At 39.7% G+C, this 17,411-nt stretch overlaps 2 protein-coding genes across 7 annotated transcripts in view; both read left to right on the top strand.

Moving 5' to 3' along the window:
* TRERF1 (transcriptional regulating factor 1) overlaps window positions 1-8,858 on the top strand; it is a 101,086-nt gene extending 92,228 nt beyond the window's left edge. For all 6 annotated transcript variants that reach the window (XM_068185807.1, XM_068185801.1, XM_068185805.1 and 3 more), the window contains 5 exons: window positions 2,518-2,606; window positions 3,427-3,540; window positions 4,206-4,394; window positions 4,821-5,029; window positions 5,662-8,858. In XM_068185807.1, the coding sequence (XP_068041908.1) occupies window positions 2,518-2,606; window positions 3,427-3,540; window positions 4,206-4,394; window positions 4,821-5,029; window positions 5,662-5,983 (923 nt within the window). In that variant the 3' untranslated portion in view covers window positions 5,984-8,858. The remainder of the gene's footprint in view (window positions 1-2,517; window positions 2,607-3,426; window positions 3,541-4,205; window positions 4,395-4,820; window positions 5,030-5,661) is intronic.
* Window positions 8,859-9,518: 660 nt separating this feature from the next.
* MRPS10 (mitochondrial ribosomal protein S10) lies at window positions 9,519-16,271 on the top strand. The gene is made up of 7 exons (XM_068185808.1): window positions 9,519-9,596; window positions 12,613-12,671; window positions 12,780-12,852; window positions 13,893-14,032; window positions 14,510-14,618; window positions 15,728-15,817; window positions 16,086-16,271. Exons 1-7 carry the CDS (start codon window positions 9,543-9,545, stop codon window positions 16,170-16,172), a joined length of 612 nt encoding a protein of 203 aa, XP_068041909.1. The 5' UTR covers window positions 9,519-9,542; the 3' UTR covers window positions 16,173-16,271.
* Window positions 16,272-17,411: the final 1,140 nt, after the last annotated feature.

Raw genomic sequence — 17,411 nt, 5'->3', positions numbered from 1 at the left:
GGGGCTCCCTGGGTGTACATGTAGCCCCCTTGAAACCCACAAGTTGGGCCCAAAGCACATAGATGAGTAGGAGATACTTAATGTCAGTTAATCAGTGCAAAAACAGTATGGCAGGTAAAACAAAATGTAGAATAAATATCTAAACATAAAGACCAGCTTTAAATTTTGATCTGTAATCTAAAGCCCCAAATTCTTTTTGCTGCATTGCAGATCTCTCTCTATGCACGTTCTCTATATCTCCCTCAAGCTAACAAGAGCAAAAGTGGTTTCCCAGCAACCAGAGTTAAAAACAGCTTTTCTTCTGTTTCTTTTCCTACACAGGATTTATTCTATTAATTAGGTTACTTCCAATTAACCTGCATAATCTTATAAGGGTCTCTGCTAATACCACAGCTATTGGGGAAAGTATGCAAGGCCCAAATATTCCATAGGTGTACAACAAAATTAGTTCATGGAAGTGATTCTGTGTTATTATTTTTGTTGTGTTGTCTTTTTTTGGAGGGCGGGGTAGAGGGAGAAGAGCAGAATGACTAGAAAAAAAGAATATGTTTCCTGTGTTGTCATGCTTTCTAAAGTTATGTTTTGGCATAATGGAGTAGCCTCCTGGACTGAATGAGTGCATTTACCCCTGCACAGAGGGAGGGTAAATGCTCATGACTGACAGCTTGTGTAAGAAGGGAATGATGTTGGTTCAGGGTGGGAAAAGATGGACAGGCAGTGTGTCAGCAGAAAGATCTCTGGGTGATAAGTAAAACTCATGGCTTGAAGCCAGTGTCTCTCTCTGATGCTTAAGAGAGCTTTAAGTGTAAATCTCTGTGGAAATAACTAATGCATGCTTATATCCAGAAGTGGAAGAGCCTACAGAAAACAGGTTGCAGAAAAGTTAATTTTGTAGTTTTCAGCGTATAAAGGAGTGATGAGATACCTGCTCTGAGCTTGTAAGCCTGGCAGCTGATGCTGAAAAACAAAACATTTGCAGTTAATAATACTGCTATTTTTTAAGAAAAGAGTATCTTGTACAGTTCAATACTATGTGTGGTGCCAAGACACAAGGTAATTGAAATCAGTGCAGAGGCAAGCATTTCTATGGAGAGCAGTAACATTGACAGGAGTATTAGGGACTTCTTATCATAAAAGTTTTAGATGTTTCAGAAGTTCTCAGGCTGAAGTAGAATCTTCTCATAGTGTAAGTCATTTCATAGGCATCCACTTTATGACTTCTTGCATATCCTTCCTTTAATATATGTAATGCTGCCCACTCTTAACAAACAGAACACTGCTTTGATGCAGCAGAGCAATCCTGTGTTCTGTCTGTTTGCCTAATATTGAGAAAGCATAAATTCACTTCAATTTGAATGTTGATTTCACATTTTCATGGGCAGTTAGGCCAGGGGACCAAACACAGAATAACAGTATTCAGTAGTTTTATATACAGCTTCTATTAAATGATAAAAAAACACTTTGTGCATATTGCACATTGCTACAGTGTCTACCTACTTGTGACCTCTGCTACAGAAGATTTAAATGTTTTATCCCAAACCATGCAAGTGAAGAGTTGCAAAAGGTTCTTACAAAAGGATATATGAATATATGAATATATGAATATATGAATATATGATATATTCTGTGTCATCAAATGTAAAGTGGCATACATGGGAATAAACAATTCAATCCTTACATAGGAAATTATGGCTCTGTAGTGGTACTTCTCAATTAGAATAAAAGTTTGGGATTGTAATGCTAGTTCTAAGGAAGTATCAACTGTATTTTACAACAGACAAAAAATAGTTAAGCATTAAGAGGGTAGAAAATACGGTGATGCCACTGTGAAAGCCTGAATTTTATGTGGACTTTCGTGTGCCTTTCTGGTCCTCTTGTCTTTATAGAATGTCTTAGTACTGGAAAAGGTTCAGAGTGGGACAGCAGTAATGATCAAAGGTGTGGGAGTGATAGAAGGGGCACACAATTCTGAGTAGCTTGGAGGTGATGGTCAAGGTTGGGTTCACTTTCTCCTCCACCTGAAGAATGAAGGGTCATCCAGTGAAGCTACTGGGAGGCAGGAAACAAAGAAAGGGAGGTGGCTCTTCATGAAGAGGGTCCGCTGATCTGTGAAACTCTTGGCAAAGGATGGTTTGGGTACGAGAAGTTTAACTGGTTGAAAGGAAGAGTGGCTCAGCACTTATAAGGGTAGTTACTAAATAATCAAATTGCAACAGACTCAGGACCCTGAGTCTGACCCTGTGCCCAACATGGTCAGAGGTTAGGACAAATTAGGGAGAGGCATTGTATTTGCTTGCCCTGATCTTACTGTTTCCTAGGCTACTGCCTGCCACCACTGGTGGAGACCAAATACTGGTTACATGGACTTCAGGTCTGAGTCAGTACAGCCATGCTTGTATTTGGGTAACAGCAATCATTCACATGTGCTTGAGACTTCCTGGTTCTCATTTCAGATATGGCATCAACATAAAGGTAGTGAGTTTTTATCGTTCATAATGATTTCACTCTCTTTTTAAGGCTCTGACAAATGGACTCATCAAGAAAGGAGACTGTTCAAAGAGGCATTGTCCACCTACAGCAAAGACTTCATATTTGTACAGAAAATGGTAAGGTTATTTCTGTTCTGGCAGTTGCTGGGGTTTTTTTTTCCCTTTTGCTCTGTTCTGTTGCTCTTCAATTTCCCTCCAGTGCCCAGACCAGCTGGTGGCAGGCATAGAGGCAGCAGTGGTTACAAGAACACTGATAGGAGTGGTATATTCATTGGTTGTACCTGTGCATTAGATACATGTAAAAAAACAGTTATAAATAATTAAAAGTTGTTCTTCTTGTAAAAGTTTTCACACCTGGAATCCAAATCATGGCATTTTATGTGTGGGAAGCGTGGTTTTCCGTTACTGTCTTGGTGTTCTCTTGCAGTTTTTACAAGGTACCAGAGTCTCTGGCATTGAGCCTGGTGCCAGAAAGGGTTGAAACCTGTTAATAAAGAGAAAACATGTTTGGGCTTAGTTTTCATTTCTGCCACAAAGCAGAAAAGACAAGGTTATGAATCTCAGGGCACAATACCTTACTTGTTAGCTCAAATGTTGAAAAATATGTGGATTTATGTGAGTCAAGTCTTAATTCCTAGATTTCTCACTGATACTGTACAACTGAACCACAAGAGTACATTTTGAGTAATTTTCTGTCTGGAGTTTAAAGAATCCCAGAGAAATCTACTGAAGTTGAAAAAGTCAGTGCAAATTTGACTGGAAAAAGATTTTTAAAAGGATTATTCTACAAGAGTATTCCTGTTGTAGTCAAATTGCCTTTTTTTTCCTCCATTTGAATGTTTGAAGAATAAAGCTTATCTCTTGGAATATATTAAAATTGTGTTGAATGAAAGCAGAAAATTAAGACTGGACTATTTCTGCAATTCCTTAACTACAGGTTAAGTCTAAGACAGTTGCACAATGTGTGGAATACTACTATACCTGGAAAAAAATCTTGCGTTTGGGACGGAAACACAGAACGCGCTTAGAGAAGAAAAGAGATGAATGCTTGGTAAGTCTAAAAGAAGATGAGAAAGTTTAACACTTGATAATTTTTGTTTGACCTTTTTTGAGGAGAAGGTTGAATTAGGGGACATAGGTATCTTCCAATAGAAATTATTCCATAATTCTAAATTATGTTCTGTATGAATATTTTTTGACCTCAGCTACACCAAGATTTGTGTGGCTGGACTGCAACCAGATAAAAGTGCATTATCTAACTGTAGTCCAGGGAAACCTCTGTAAATTGTGCCTGTGCCCATGTGTGCTCCTAAAGGCTGCTCTAACATTCCAGTACAAATACCACTTGGGATGTGTTGGTTTGTGGGTTGGGTTTTTTTTGGTTGGTCATTTTGGGGTTTTGTTTAAATAACTTGACTACAAGTACAACGTACATGGCCTTTCTGGTGGAAGGAGGACGGCACTGTGCCTGGCATCTGTAGAACTTTGGAGCTACAGCTCCATAATACACATGCAGAGAAGTTTATTTGCTATACCTTATCCATTAAGGGGTGGTAGCTCCAGTAAGACCAGAAGATCATTCAGGATGGGAAGAAATAGTGATACTGGGAAGCACACTTGACTAAACAACATGCTGTTCCAGAACTGTGTATATCCCACTATCCAGTGCTGTCTGACCATATTTATAGTGTTCCTTAAATGCGCTGTCTATTTTAGACAAGTGGAGAAGAGGAAGTGTTAGAGGAAGATGAGGAGATGGAAGAAGACAGAAAGGAAGAAAGGGAAATGCAGAAGTCACCTGACCCACCAGCAATCTCTCTTGTTGGACCTATAGATCTGCCTGCTGTTCAGGGTCTTTCACTGTCTTCATCCTCCTTCATCTGTGAAATGCCAAACTGTGGCGCTGTACGTGTGTTTGGTATATTTAATGGGGAGAGGGTGGTGGCGGTGATCGTATGTGTAAACTAGTGAATTGTGATTTTGACTGCTTTTAATTCCCACCCCACAAAAGAGAAGCAGTTTGATCTGTACAGAAAACTGAATTCTGAGATGATGTACCAGTTAGAAATACTGTATGGCAATAGCTCCAATTAGGTTACACAACTGTAATAATAGGATAGCTCACTGCTTTGTTTTATTGTGATTGTCTTCAATTATAGTGGGATATTGCTGAAAGCAAGCACCATTTGAGCTTGTAGATGGTGCATATTAGACATGTACACTTGTTCCATTGTGATATGCATTCAGCATCCTACTTTCTGCAGTTCCAGTGTTTCCTTGTGATTTCTTGGTTTTTTTTTTTCCCCTCCACTCCACCCCACTCCCTGCCAGGTGTTCAATTCCCGACAAGCGCTGAATGGCCACGCTCGCATTCACGGAGGTACAAACCAGGTGACAAAAACACGCTGCACCATTCCCGGCACGAAGCAGAAATCTGGTACGCAGAGCGGATACTGCTCCATCAAGAGCTCACCTGCCCACAGCACAACAAGCGGCGAGACTGACCCAACGACAATTTTTCCTTGCAAGGAGTGTGGCAAGTAAGTGTGACTGTCTGCAGTACAGCATTGCCTTTGCCTGTTTAGCTTCCAGATCAGCAGTGCTGTGAACAAACTTTGTATTTTTCTCTCATTGTCTTGCAAGTAGTTTTCCCCCTAGATGATACGTTCTTTTACCAAAACTGTCAGAGATAGGTTTGCATGATATTTTGGATGCCCCTTGCAGTATTTACTCCTATTTTTCACTTATGTGCTAGAATTTCTACATCTGGCATTCCAGCTTCCTGCTTCATCACCAACTTGGATGTGACATTGGGCAACTTTTTATGTGTTTCTGTGCTTGAGTTTGTCCACCGTGGTAATAGTTCACTTTCTCCCTGTTGTGCAATTGGTTGTGAAACTGATAGAGGGAAAATTAGGATGTGCATAGATACTGAAGCAGGTCTGGGAGCTACAAACTACCTCTGGCAAAATCAGAGTAGGCCATTTTGATACCATCAGGATGTATAAATCTGGTAATATGTCCCTGAAATTCACACCATGGCATTGCAGACTTCACTGACTTCTATTTCAGGACAAGGAAGCAAATGTACTGATAAGTTGTTGAGTCTTTTTTGGCTCATTTCATCAAAAGCAGTGCATTTTAATCTGATTTTTTTTCTTTTAAAATTTAGGGTCTTTTTCAAAATCAAAAGCCGCAATGCTCATATGAAGACTCACAGACAACAAGAAGAACAGCAAAGGCAGAAGGCTCAGAAAGCTGCTGTGGCAGCAGAAATGGCAGCCACTATTGCAAGAACTACTGGGCCAGTTGGGCATAATTTGATCCCCCTGGATCACATGAGCTTGGTTAAACATGTTGAAAATGTTGGTGACATTGATGATGATGTTGTTCCAGATCTGGGTGATGTAATGGAAGAGAATGAAGTCATGGATGCTGACCTCTTACTGGATGATGAAGATCCAGATCTACTGCAGGATGATGCTGAGTTGTAAATAAAGTTGTTTAATAGACAGCTACTGAGCACACCCTGAATGGATCAGTCAGGAAACCTGGACTGCTTGTTTATTCCCACTGATTGTAAACTACCTGTTGAAAATTATAATTCTTTTATCCAGGTCTAAAAAAAAAAATCTGTTTTTTCCCTTTTTTTTATTAATTTGTGTTTTGGGGGAAGAAATAAATAATTGGTACAAATATTCTTATAAGGTGTTTCTATCTGAGCTCTTTTTGATGATAACTTCCACAGCCACTAATTACAGAAGTTCATGGTTCTGCTATCAGTTCTTACCAGATGGTCCTGGTAGAATTTTTAATCTTTAACTCTTCCAATTTTCATTTTACCCCAATTACAAGAATAAATTGCACACACTTCTGATGAAACTTTTTTTTTCTCTATATTGGATCATTTCCAGCATCTTCTAGAGAGTAAATGTCATCTCTCTTAAAGATATGATTACATTATTTGTCTTTGTGCTGCCATTTTAAGCGAGATGGAGGAAACAAAGATCTGGTTTAACTGTGAAAGAGTTAGTAATATTGCAGTTCATTTTCAGTTCTGTCTCGGTTACACAGGACATTTTAGGACAGGACACAGTTCTGTCTCGGTTACACAGGACATTCGGTTACACAAACCATTTTATCAAGGTTTTGATCTGCTGATTTTAAAATGACCTTATTTCAAGGATTGAAGAAGGAAAATGATTGTTCTATGTTCCACATCCTCTGATGGGAGCATTGAATCAGGAACACTGCCTTGGTAATCAGATTGCACTGGAAATATTGTCCCAAGACAATAAATCACACTGTGGAATAGCCATCTCTGTGGTTTTAGGGGAGTGTGTGTTCGAGCAATGCTTGCTCTCTCACCAGGCAAACACAGGGAAGCATTCTTGCCATTGGAAAAGAGACTGATATGCTTTCAGTACCTAGGTATAATGTGTTATTCTTGTGCCATTTTCAGTCCTCTTCTTTACATCAAATTCAGCTGTTGTTTATTTACTATAAACATGCTGCAGAGGTGAGTTGATGTTGCTGTTTCATGACCATTTCTCCTCCCTTAGGTTCAGATCTACATGCTGGACACCTCACAACAGTTTATATAAATTTAGATTTGGTTCTCTGATTAAACAGCATATGAAAGAATTGTACGTTGCAGAATAAAACAAGGAAGAAATGGTTAGGTTGAGTGGACCTTTAATTACAGAATATGAATGCTGATTGCAGAGCTCTCATAGGCAGCAGCACTGATTTTCTTGTGAATTTTGCACAGTAGAGGAGTGTCGTTAACTTTATAAAATAGTTTATAAGACTTACTTCAGATCTTCCAGGCTTCAGGTTTGTTTGGGGTTTTTTTTATGGGATGGGTTTTATTTGGTTCTTTTTGCCGTATTCCTAATATCTTCACCAGAATCTGAGGGATGGTGGGTCTTGTTTTCTACTTGTTATCCTTGTTTAACTATGCAAATGGAGGGTAAATCACAGCACTTCTATAGGAGTTACCTGACCCCACAAGTTCAGAACCAGTGGGACCCACTGACAGGGAGAGGTGCCTTCTCTGTCAAAGCCAAATATGTGAAGCCAAATGACCTCAGGTTTCTACTTAAGGTCGTATGTTCTGATGCTAAAGAACAACCCTTCAGGAGAATGGAAATAACTTCTCAGTTTCCAGTTAGTGAAGTTCCTGTGCACATGGTTGTTTTAGTGTTCTGGGAGGTTTTCCAGAGTTTTTTGCAGCAGGGCTTGACCAGTGGGTGGAATTTCACTCCTGTCACATAAGAGGTGATGTTCTCAGTCACTGTACCCTTAAGCTTCAGATCAAGCAGCAGCAGCCTTTTCTTTCCCAACCTGCCAATCGGCACAATTCCCAGCAGTTCCTGTCCATGCTGTGACATTTTACTTTCACAGGGGTCATATGCACCCAGGGTCAGCAGACTGGGCGCTCAGCTGTGTACCACCAGCAAGACCCGCTGACAAAAAATCTCAGATACTGCAAGTCTTTGTGGTTTGCAAAGTGGGGACTTCTGTGAGCATTAAAACGTGTTGGCTTTCAGGGGACTGTGTTGGAAACAGCCCAGCAGAGTCTACTCTTCCTCTCCCAAACTTGTATAATTTTGAATCTTTAAGGATCTTTGTGAGAAAGGCTCTACACTGGAAAACAGACAGGTTTTCAGGTTCCTGGTGGTTAAAAACTGTTTAAGCAAAATGATGATTGAAATCAGAGTTCTGCTTAAAGAACTGAGTGAAATACAGTAGAAACTTAGGGGCTTGATTCTGAAGAGCAGCTCTGTATTAAAGAATCTACAATGACACTTTTTTAGTAACAGTTGCACAGGACCTGTGCTAAATTTAGTATCTATAAATATATACATACACATACATATGCCTGGTTAAGTAACATTAATTGGGTGCTGTTGTATTGTACAGCCAAGAATATAATAGAACAATGATAACCAAAGAAGTTATTCATAAAGAAAAAAAAAAAAAAAAAAAAAAGAAATGCACATTTCCTAAGCAGTACATGATTTAGGCCTCAAACATTGACTTCATCATTAAGTGTTGCATTGGCTGATGTTAAATGTGCTGTTCTGCCTATTTGTACATGAGTTGAACATAGTTTTGTTTCAGAAAACTTTTTTTTCTTGCTGATGGTTGATGATGGAAAACTATTCAGTATTGGAACTAGTCCTCTTTGCTAAAATGTGTACATACAGAAAACATATTTTATGAGAAAAATCTTATTTTCAATATTTAACTGTTATTTTATTAGAAGATGGTTGTGTAAATATTTTAGGCGTTTTAGTGTAAAAAGCAGACTGTAATTTTAGGTGGCAGAGGAAGTAACAAAATAAAAAATAAGTATACATTTGATAGAGCTTGTGATCTATGCTGGTTTCAGGTTCCCTTTGGTAGCATTTGACTTGCACACAGCTTAATTTCAGGTTAACCTCACTGTACACTGCCTACCTGGTTGTGTGTATTTAAGGATGGTTTAGTGGCATAAATTAGTAATTTTTATTTTTCCACTCCCTTTGAAGATTTGGTACCGGTCAGATGCTGTGTTGTACTATTAGCCGCTATTTGTATGTGTAAAAAGAAAGGGGCTTATGTGCCACTTGCAGTCATTTTTATATAGCAGTAAAATACAGTCGAATGGGTTTTGCTCTAACGGGCTTGTATCCCTTTTTAAAATATTTTTAAGCGCGGGGAGAAGGCTGGATACTAGGGTTCGTGTAATTGGTTTAGTCTGGGGTTTTTTCAAAGGATTCCTAGAGAACAGGACGGAGAGCGCCAGTGAAGGGACCGGCGGCCGTCCTTGGTGGGAAGCGGCTGAGGGGGAGCCGCGGCTCCGTCGGTGCTGCCCTGGGGCAGCGCTCGGGGGAGGAGGAAGCCGGGCTGGGGAGCCGAGCTGGGGGCTCGTAGGGCTCGTACGGCTCCTGCGGCGCCGTGCGAGCTCCCCGCTCGCCGCCGCACCCCCGAGCGCTGCCCCGCGGCCTGGGCCGCCCCAGCGGGGGAAGGAGGCGCGGGCTGCGGCCGCTCTTCTCCTTCCGGGCGATGCGGGGCGGAGCCAAGATGGCGGCGGGGTGGCTGTGGCGGCGGCTCTGTCAGGTGCGGTGCATGGCAGGAGAGGGGACGCGGGAGCGCCGTCCTCCTCCTCCTCCTCGTCCTTTTCCTCGGCGTCTTCATTCCTGAGGGGAGTGGGAAAAGAGGACGTGGCAAATGCTATCCTTCGGGCTCCGGGAGGGCTGGGGCTGTACAGCGTGGGACCGTGTCTCTGCACGCCATCATCGCCTGGCGAGCTCTTCGCTGTAGTTCTGTGGTTTTCCCGCACTTAGTCCGGGTGGAAGGGATAGTGAAGAGTAGGTGACTTGGATTTGGAGGCCGTGTGCTAGGCGAGTTTCTAGTATAAAAGTTTCAAAGCTTGGAAGTTACCACGTAAAATAACAGGAATGCTCTGATGATGTTTGCTAGTTTGGACTTTAAAACAGTGATTGCTTTCTCTCAATTTGAGAAAATTGGATTTTCTGAAGCCCTAAACTCTCTTCTGACTATGCAGTGTGTTCTGGACTTGCTTTTCAGGCGTCTGTCTCACCCAGACACTTCAGAGGCTCTCAACCAATCAAAATTAAGGCTATTTTGCATAGGAGAGGGGTAATTATGTTTTGTGCAGTGTCTTGGTTCTGTTTCGTTGCAGTCTTTGAGTGTCATTTCCACCTTCTATGATGGCCATTAGCAAGAGCACATCATTAAATCAGACAGCGAAGCTGTTTACGAATTCCTGCCCACTGAATGTCAAATCTACTACCTGAGGTTTTCAGTGTATCATTTTGTCAAAGTTTGCATAGAGCACCTTTAATTTAATGTTACAAAAACTTCTGAATTAATGCAGATCTGCTTAATTAGTAACAAAGGGAGATGGCATGGTAGGAATAACATGCACAATCCTAGAATACTGGAAAGGCTGCAGACCTTAGTGTGTGAGATAGGACTCTACTGCTTCACCAGGTTTTGTTTTATTCATTTTTATTGCATTAAGACTGAAATTTTTGTATCTAAAACCACATAGCACAATATACCATCAGTGCGTCTATCTTTGCATGCAAATAATAAATCCTTATTACCAGGTCAAGCAGTTATAAGTAAAAGAATACATAGCATAGCCTGCACATGCACATGCATTAAAAAACACAAAACAGATTAAAAATTCAGTTATGATTACAGTTAATAGCCTTACATTTGTCATCTGAGGTCAGATTGTGTGTCATGTACTTGCACAAACAGCTTAAGCCCTGCACTGAATAGTCTTTTATGATCATGGGCCTGTCTGCTTCCTGAAGTGGTGTCAGCTGGTTGTTACTGTACTTTATTTTGGCATTGAATGGAAGGAAGGCAGCATTCTGACTTCAGGAAGAGAGACTTGAGTGCAAATGTCAACATAATTTTGCCATAGAATCATAGGCCTGAATTGGGAGGGGCCTTAATGACCATCTATTTCAAACCCCTTGCCATGTGCAGGGACACCTTCTGCTAGGTCAGGTTGCTCAGAGCCCCATCCAGCCTGGCCTTGAACACTCCCAGGGATGGGGCATCCTCAGCTTCTCTGGGCAGCCTGTTCCAGTGCCTCACTACCCTCACAGTCAAGAACTGTTTTCTGATATCTAATCTACCCCTATGGTCTTTCAGTTTGAAGCCATTCCCCCTTGTCCTGTCATTATGTGCTCTTGTCCCTCTATTTTATTAGCTGTCATTAGATAATTACTAGCTTTATTTCACTACTTTTAGGTATTAAGGCTCAGCATAAACTTTGAAACTTTCTGAATGATTATCAACTACAGTGACAAATACTCAGTGCTCCTGAAATTGCCTATTTTGTTATGCACTTAAGGAATGTAACAGTAGTGCCTCTGTGAAGATCTGGATTTGAAAGGACTGCTTAAGGGGAGGGATTTGTACCATAGTCAGCTCTGTAAACAGAAGTCTCCCCTGCCTCTTCCTGCAGACATCTTCTTTATGGGAAGCAGCATTTGTAGATAAATTGTGACTAAGGCAAAATTACTTCAGGAAAACAGTTTTGCTCACTGCTGATGTATAATGAGTGTATGATGCATACTGGAAAAGGTTAGGGACCTAGTAGCATCATAGAGTGAGTTGTGCAGATCCACAGGCAACTACAGTAAGATTACCTGAAAAAGTGTAAAGCCTGGCTGTTTTCTGATGATTTGATTAGACAGTCACCTGTACAACTCTTGGGTAGGGTATCTGTCTTCTCTCCTAAAGCTACGACTCCAGCAGATGTCAAAAAAGAGGATCAAGGGTCAAGATAAGTAACTAATTTGGCTTCAGCATTCTGCTGCAGCTCTGAGGTTCTGTTAAGTGAGAGTTCCTTTCCCCCCACCAAGTAGTCTATAACTTTGCCAAATTAAGAATTAGTGGAAGGAAGCTAGAAGCCACATAATGTTCAGAAGGGAACAATTATTCTAGTATGAGATAGAGTAATGTCACATGATTAACAACTATATTCCTTTTTTAACACAGAAAATCATGTAATCTTTTAAACATGGTTCATTTGCTTGTAAGAAGTATTTCTATTTAAATGTTCTCTTCAAAAGAACAAGTGTTCAAAATCACAAGGATCTTTTTTTCTGAAAAAACAGTCAATTTCCAGTTAAATTCACAGTCTGAATTTTTGCACTTATAGGATACTGTTTTCAATTCCTTTTTTTAAGTCCTACCTAGGCTTGTCACTTGACAAAACGGATATATATTATACCATGAAAGTAAAACTAAATAGAAAATATTACTGTATACAGAAATGGCATCTGATGCCTCAAAAATAGTTTTTTTCTCTTAAAAATATGCTTTGTAATCGCTACTCAGGTGCCTCAGTAAGTGCATACTGTTACTGTGCCCTTAACATGCTTCTTTATTTAGGTGCTATTGTATACTGAAATACATTTCCACGTTTCTGTTTTCCTGTGTTTTCCAGTGGAGCAGACTTCCTAGTTTGTCAAATCGGTGACTGTGCTTTGGTGTGCAAAGAAGTAATCTTTAATAAACCTGTATTAACTGGCTGCTGTCTGATTTGGGAAAAATCATCATAACATAACTTATCTGTTTTATACAGGGATCAGCTTTTCCTGCCAGTTATGCAAGCAGAATTATGCAAAAGCAGTATTTTCTTCAGTAAGTGTAACAGCCCCTCCTCCTTCCACTGCTCCTCCATAGTCCCTGAAAAAATAAAATCCAACTTTAACAACTTATTTTATGCTTTCCCCATGACTGTATTTCTAGGAGCTCAAATTTGATGGGAGCACGGCTGGCTGGATCCCATGGTGATACACAGGAGCCTAAGACTAATCCTTTGGTGAGTGTTCTGTGACACAGTATTTTGTATATTATCTTAGTAATAAAGAGGACCTCCAGAAAAACTTGAATTCTTTTCTTGCAGGCTTTTGAAGGTCTGCCTTAGTGATGTCAAATTTGTCATAGAGAAAGGAATAATTTAGATTATTGGTATTTGAGATCTTCTGTTTTGATGTGGTTTTTTCCTAACAAGATTTCTGTAGCTCACAGTTGCCTCTCAGTAACTTTTCTCCTTTTCTGTGCAGCTGTAACTCTATGAAATACCATCTTTTTGGCCATATTCAGTTCAATGCCTGCAGCAGCTTAGCAGCCTTTTGACAAGGGCTTCAGAAACATCTGACAGGCAGCATTAGATCTACAGTGCTGATCCAGCCTTCCTGCTGTGGCTGGTACGTGCTGGATTTAGTGTGCTAAACTGCCTAGGAGTGAACCTCTGGGAAAATCAGCACTTCTGCACTCATTAATGCTCTTCCAGTTGATCAGTGAGCCCAGACTATCAGAAATTGAAGCTCTAACTGAAAGTCATAAACTTGCACTTGTACAAACATGAAGGATAATACGCCTGGGGAAGACTACTGTGTTTAAAGTAGTCTTAGGGCTTAGTGAAGTGAGAATTCTGGTTGCTGTCCATAATGGTCTATTTAATTTCCATACCCAAGCAAACTCTTGGGTATTTGCACACTGCTCTATAAAATACAAATAGTGCTCCAGACTTACTTCAACAATGAGTTTTGTTCTTGCCGTTGCAAGTGTTGTGCTACTTATATCTCTCTGGCATTCCTTTTTTGCATGAAGAAATTTTACCTAAATGTTCAGAAGTTAGCTATTTCTTCACACTTTGCCTTCCCTGGTAGAGTGAGACCTGTCAGTCAAGGTAATACAGGCAGACGCTGCTAGGTAAACTAAAATAAGCAGCTCAGCAGATTGTGGGGTGTTTTGCTCTTTTACAAATGGGGCATGCAGGCTAAGGAAATACACAGTGCATGCATTAATTAAGAAGAACATGGTGTGGTAACTGTTGTCCTTTCTTCAAAAATGCAGGTATCTATTTCAGATGAGCCAGAAACACTGTACAAGAGATTGTCCATTTTAGTTAAAGGCCACGATAAAGCTGTGTTGGACAGCTATGAATATTTTGCAGTGCTTGCAGCTAAAGAACTTGGCATCTCTGTTGAAAAAGTGTAAGTAACTGATCTGTAGAGTGATATGGAGTGAGATGCTTCTTCTGTTATCTAGTGTAATTCAAGTCCTCTGTGTAGAAGTATTTTTTTTCTTTTTATAAGAAATGGCTATGATCTGACATTTTTTTCTCAGATTACAGACCTAACACTTCTTTGATGGCAGGACAGTGATGAGAAAGCAGCAGCAGTTCTGCACTCAGCACTGCCATGGTGGAAGTGCTTTTTACCTACATGAAGGTTACTGACAGTACTTTCTGTACAGCTGTCAGGGCTGTAGCTTCCCTGACCCAGTGCTGGTTAATACCTGAGTGTTAACCATGCCCATGTGAGTTAATAACAAACTGTACCAGTGTTTGATATTTCCTCGTAGATCTTCTAAATGTCAAATAAGAACAGAGATTTCAGCATAATCTTGCATATAAACTTGTATTATCATCCTTTATATAACATGAAAATTTCTTTTTCTTCTTTGCTCAGAGATAAACCCCCAAAGACGATAGAACGATTTACACTTCTCAAATCTGTACACATTTACAAGAAGCACAGAGTTCAGTATGAAATGAGAACACATTACATGTGTTTAGAGGTAAGAAAGAAGGAAACAAAATTTTTCTAGGTGCACAATTCAAAGATATTACTACATGCTAATGCACAAATGAAATTGTTTTGGGGGTAGAATGCAGGAGAATATTGGAAAACAGCTGACCTAGTTACATAAAACGCAACACGAGATATTCTGAATGCACAGCCTACATAATTTTTGGGCCAAAAAGTTTTTTATTTTTACCATCATCTTAAGAGCTGAAAAAAGCTAAAGAAAGTAAGGTAGAATTGATGGGTGTTATGCTCTTGGTTTCAAAAAATCGTTGGGATGAGCGTTTTCTCAGGAAGGAAAGGAGATGCAGCTAAATCATTGGCATTGTCAGTCGCTAAGGGTTCTGTTCTCTGTGAATTGGTCTGATGTTTTTGAGCAGACATACTTTTGTTCTGTGCAGCATCATGTGGCAGACTAAAACTGCATGTAGGAAGTAGAAGAAAGGAAGCATAGACAAACCACCAGCTCTGTGGCTGATGACACAGACATCTGCATGGTTTAGAATGCAGCTGTGGTTGACTTTCTTAGAAGAAAGTTTTACTGCCAGCATTTTGTGGCTCCCGGGTGTCTTACTGTATATTTGCACAGTGCTTAGCAAAATGGGACTTTTAAGTCCCCTGACATGAGTGGCTGCCCACACACTATAAGCCCTATTTTTGCCTTCCAGGAAAACCTAAAGGATCAGTAAATCAGTGGAACCAGGAGAAACTAAAAAAATCAGTATTTCAGTGGAACTCTGTAGTTGCAGGATTTATAACAGGCTTGAACTTTGGGAGTGTAGAAAAGCTGGTGATTCTTGTATCATCTGTAATTAATTTCATCTGATACCTTTAGTGTTGAGATCCACCACTTCCATCATAATCAATGCATGTGCTCCCAGGTAGCACGTGCAGTTCTGTGGAATGAAGTAACTGCTTTACACTAACATGAGAGTTGAGTACAGATTACCTGCTTCTGTTCAGAATATTATGGAAGTTGGCTTCCTGTAAGATGTTTGGTCCCCATAGCAAGGGCTAAAGAAGCCAGGGCAAATTTTTTTTTAATTCTGTTTGAAGTATTATTAATAGTTGTTCATTAAAAAAAAATTATTTCTGTTTTAGTTAAAATACCTAACAGGCAGTACCGCTGCAGTTTACTTGGAGTATGTGCAACGAAACTTACCTGAAGGGGTTGCCATGGAAGTGAAAAAGGTCAGTTTCCACCCCACATTATTAACTGTTAGGAGTCCTGATGCAAGTACCAGTAACTACTGAAGTCTTTAGAAAGTCAGCAGAGAAAATGGGTGCAGTTTGATAGGAAGATTTTCCTAAATATTGCATGATAAAGAGACTGTATTGCTTAGAAGTGCCACTAGGTGGCATTTTAAATCTGATTCATGTGTCAACCCAAATAAATAAAGCAAAGTAGTTAAATGTTAGCTGGCTGGTACAGTAAGTGGTTGTTTTTCTTTCCTTTTAGACTAAGATAGAGAAAATACCAGAACACATTCAGAAACCTGTTTGGGATACACTACCTCAAATAGAAGAAACTGAAGTAAAGTCATGAACACACCAGGTACTTGGCTCCATTAGTACTGAAATTCATTGCTCCTATCAACCTCATTGACTGAGACAGTCCATTGTTAAATAAAGGTTCTCTTATAAAAACTTGTTTCATCAAGTTATTTTTGCTCATAATTCCAGTACATGTAGACTAAACTGCTATAAAGTGAAGAAGTTTTACAGTGTTCTGTGATCGGTGACTGTGTTAATTTATAATAAGTTTGTAGAAAGGTAAAGTTTATTTTTACTTATATATGTTAAAGTTTATGTATATATACATAAATAGAAAATCACCATCTCCTTTTGATACTGGATGGCTTCTGAATGCTGAAATTCTTGAAAATCCACTTCATGTTTGTGTCATGTTTAATATTATGGATGCCAGACTATTATCAATTTATCAATTTTGGGTAAACTAGTCTGTTGGATAAACTATTTCCCATCTTCTTTTCTCCTACTTATACCACATTTCTCCATTTTTGCTTCCTGCCACATTTCTTAGCGAATGCCAACAGCAACACTACAACCCTTTGTCAACCTATGACACTATTGCTTTAGGTTTTGTCTCAAGTAATCTTCCTTCCTACTGACCAACTCCTCTGATTTTTCAGTCAGAAAATTTGTAGTTGCAATAAATACCCTATGCTTCATACTATTTATAGACATCAGAGTTTGAGCATGCTCTGTTGTGTTCTTAGGAGTCAGACATCCAAAGTTTAAATGATCCCTGTCTGAAGTGCCCACTTTTGCATCCATATAGCAGAATTTTCAGGATCAGCAATTTCATTCCCTTAAACAAAGGCAGTGTATGCCACATGGGATGTTCCATGCATCACAGCAGAGCTGTGTGCTTCACAGTAATGTGCATCACATTCCTACCTTGCTAGAATTCCAGTTTGAATATGAAAGGAGTGATGTACAGAAAGGGAAGACATGAACTCCTTTCTTACCTTTCTCTTTGCTACAAGCCAGTGTTGTAGCTTACCCATCTTTCTTTTCATTATATCCACAGAAGTGCATACAATATAAATAAATAAACATGCAACTTCACAAGCTACATATGAGAGTCCATCATGTAATTTACACTGCCTAAGAAACTTAGGGGAAAATAATTTGAAATTTTAGCTCTCCATTCATGAATTTGGATAGAAAGCATGTGATCAACACATTTGTTTCAATTAAAAACATACACTGAAATGAAAAAAATCTCACAAGGGAAAGGGCAAAACCGAGCTGGAAAAGC

This window comes from Anomalospiza imberbis, chromosome 3 (genome assembly GCF_031753505.1).
Source record: "Anomalospiza imberbis isolate Cuckoo-Finch-1a 21T00152 chromosome 3, ASM3175350v1, whole genome shotgun sequence".
Taxonomy (NCBI): Eukaryota; Metazoa; Chordata; class Aves; order Passeriformes; family Viduidae; genus Anomalospiza; species Anomalospiza imberbis.
Note: the sequence above shows the minus strand (reverse complement) of the source record. Positions and strands in the feature narration are given on the sequence as shown.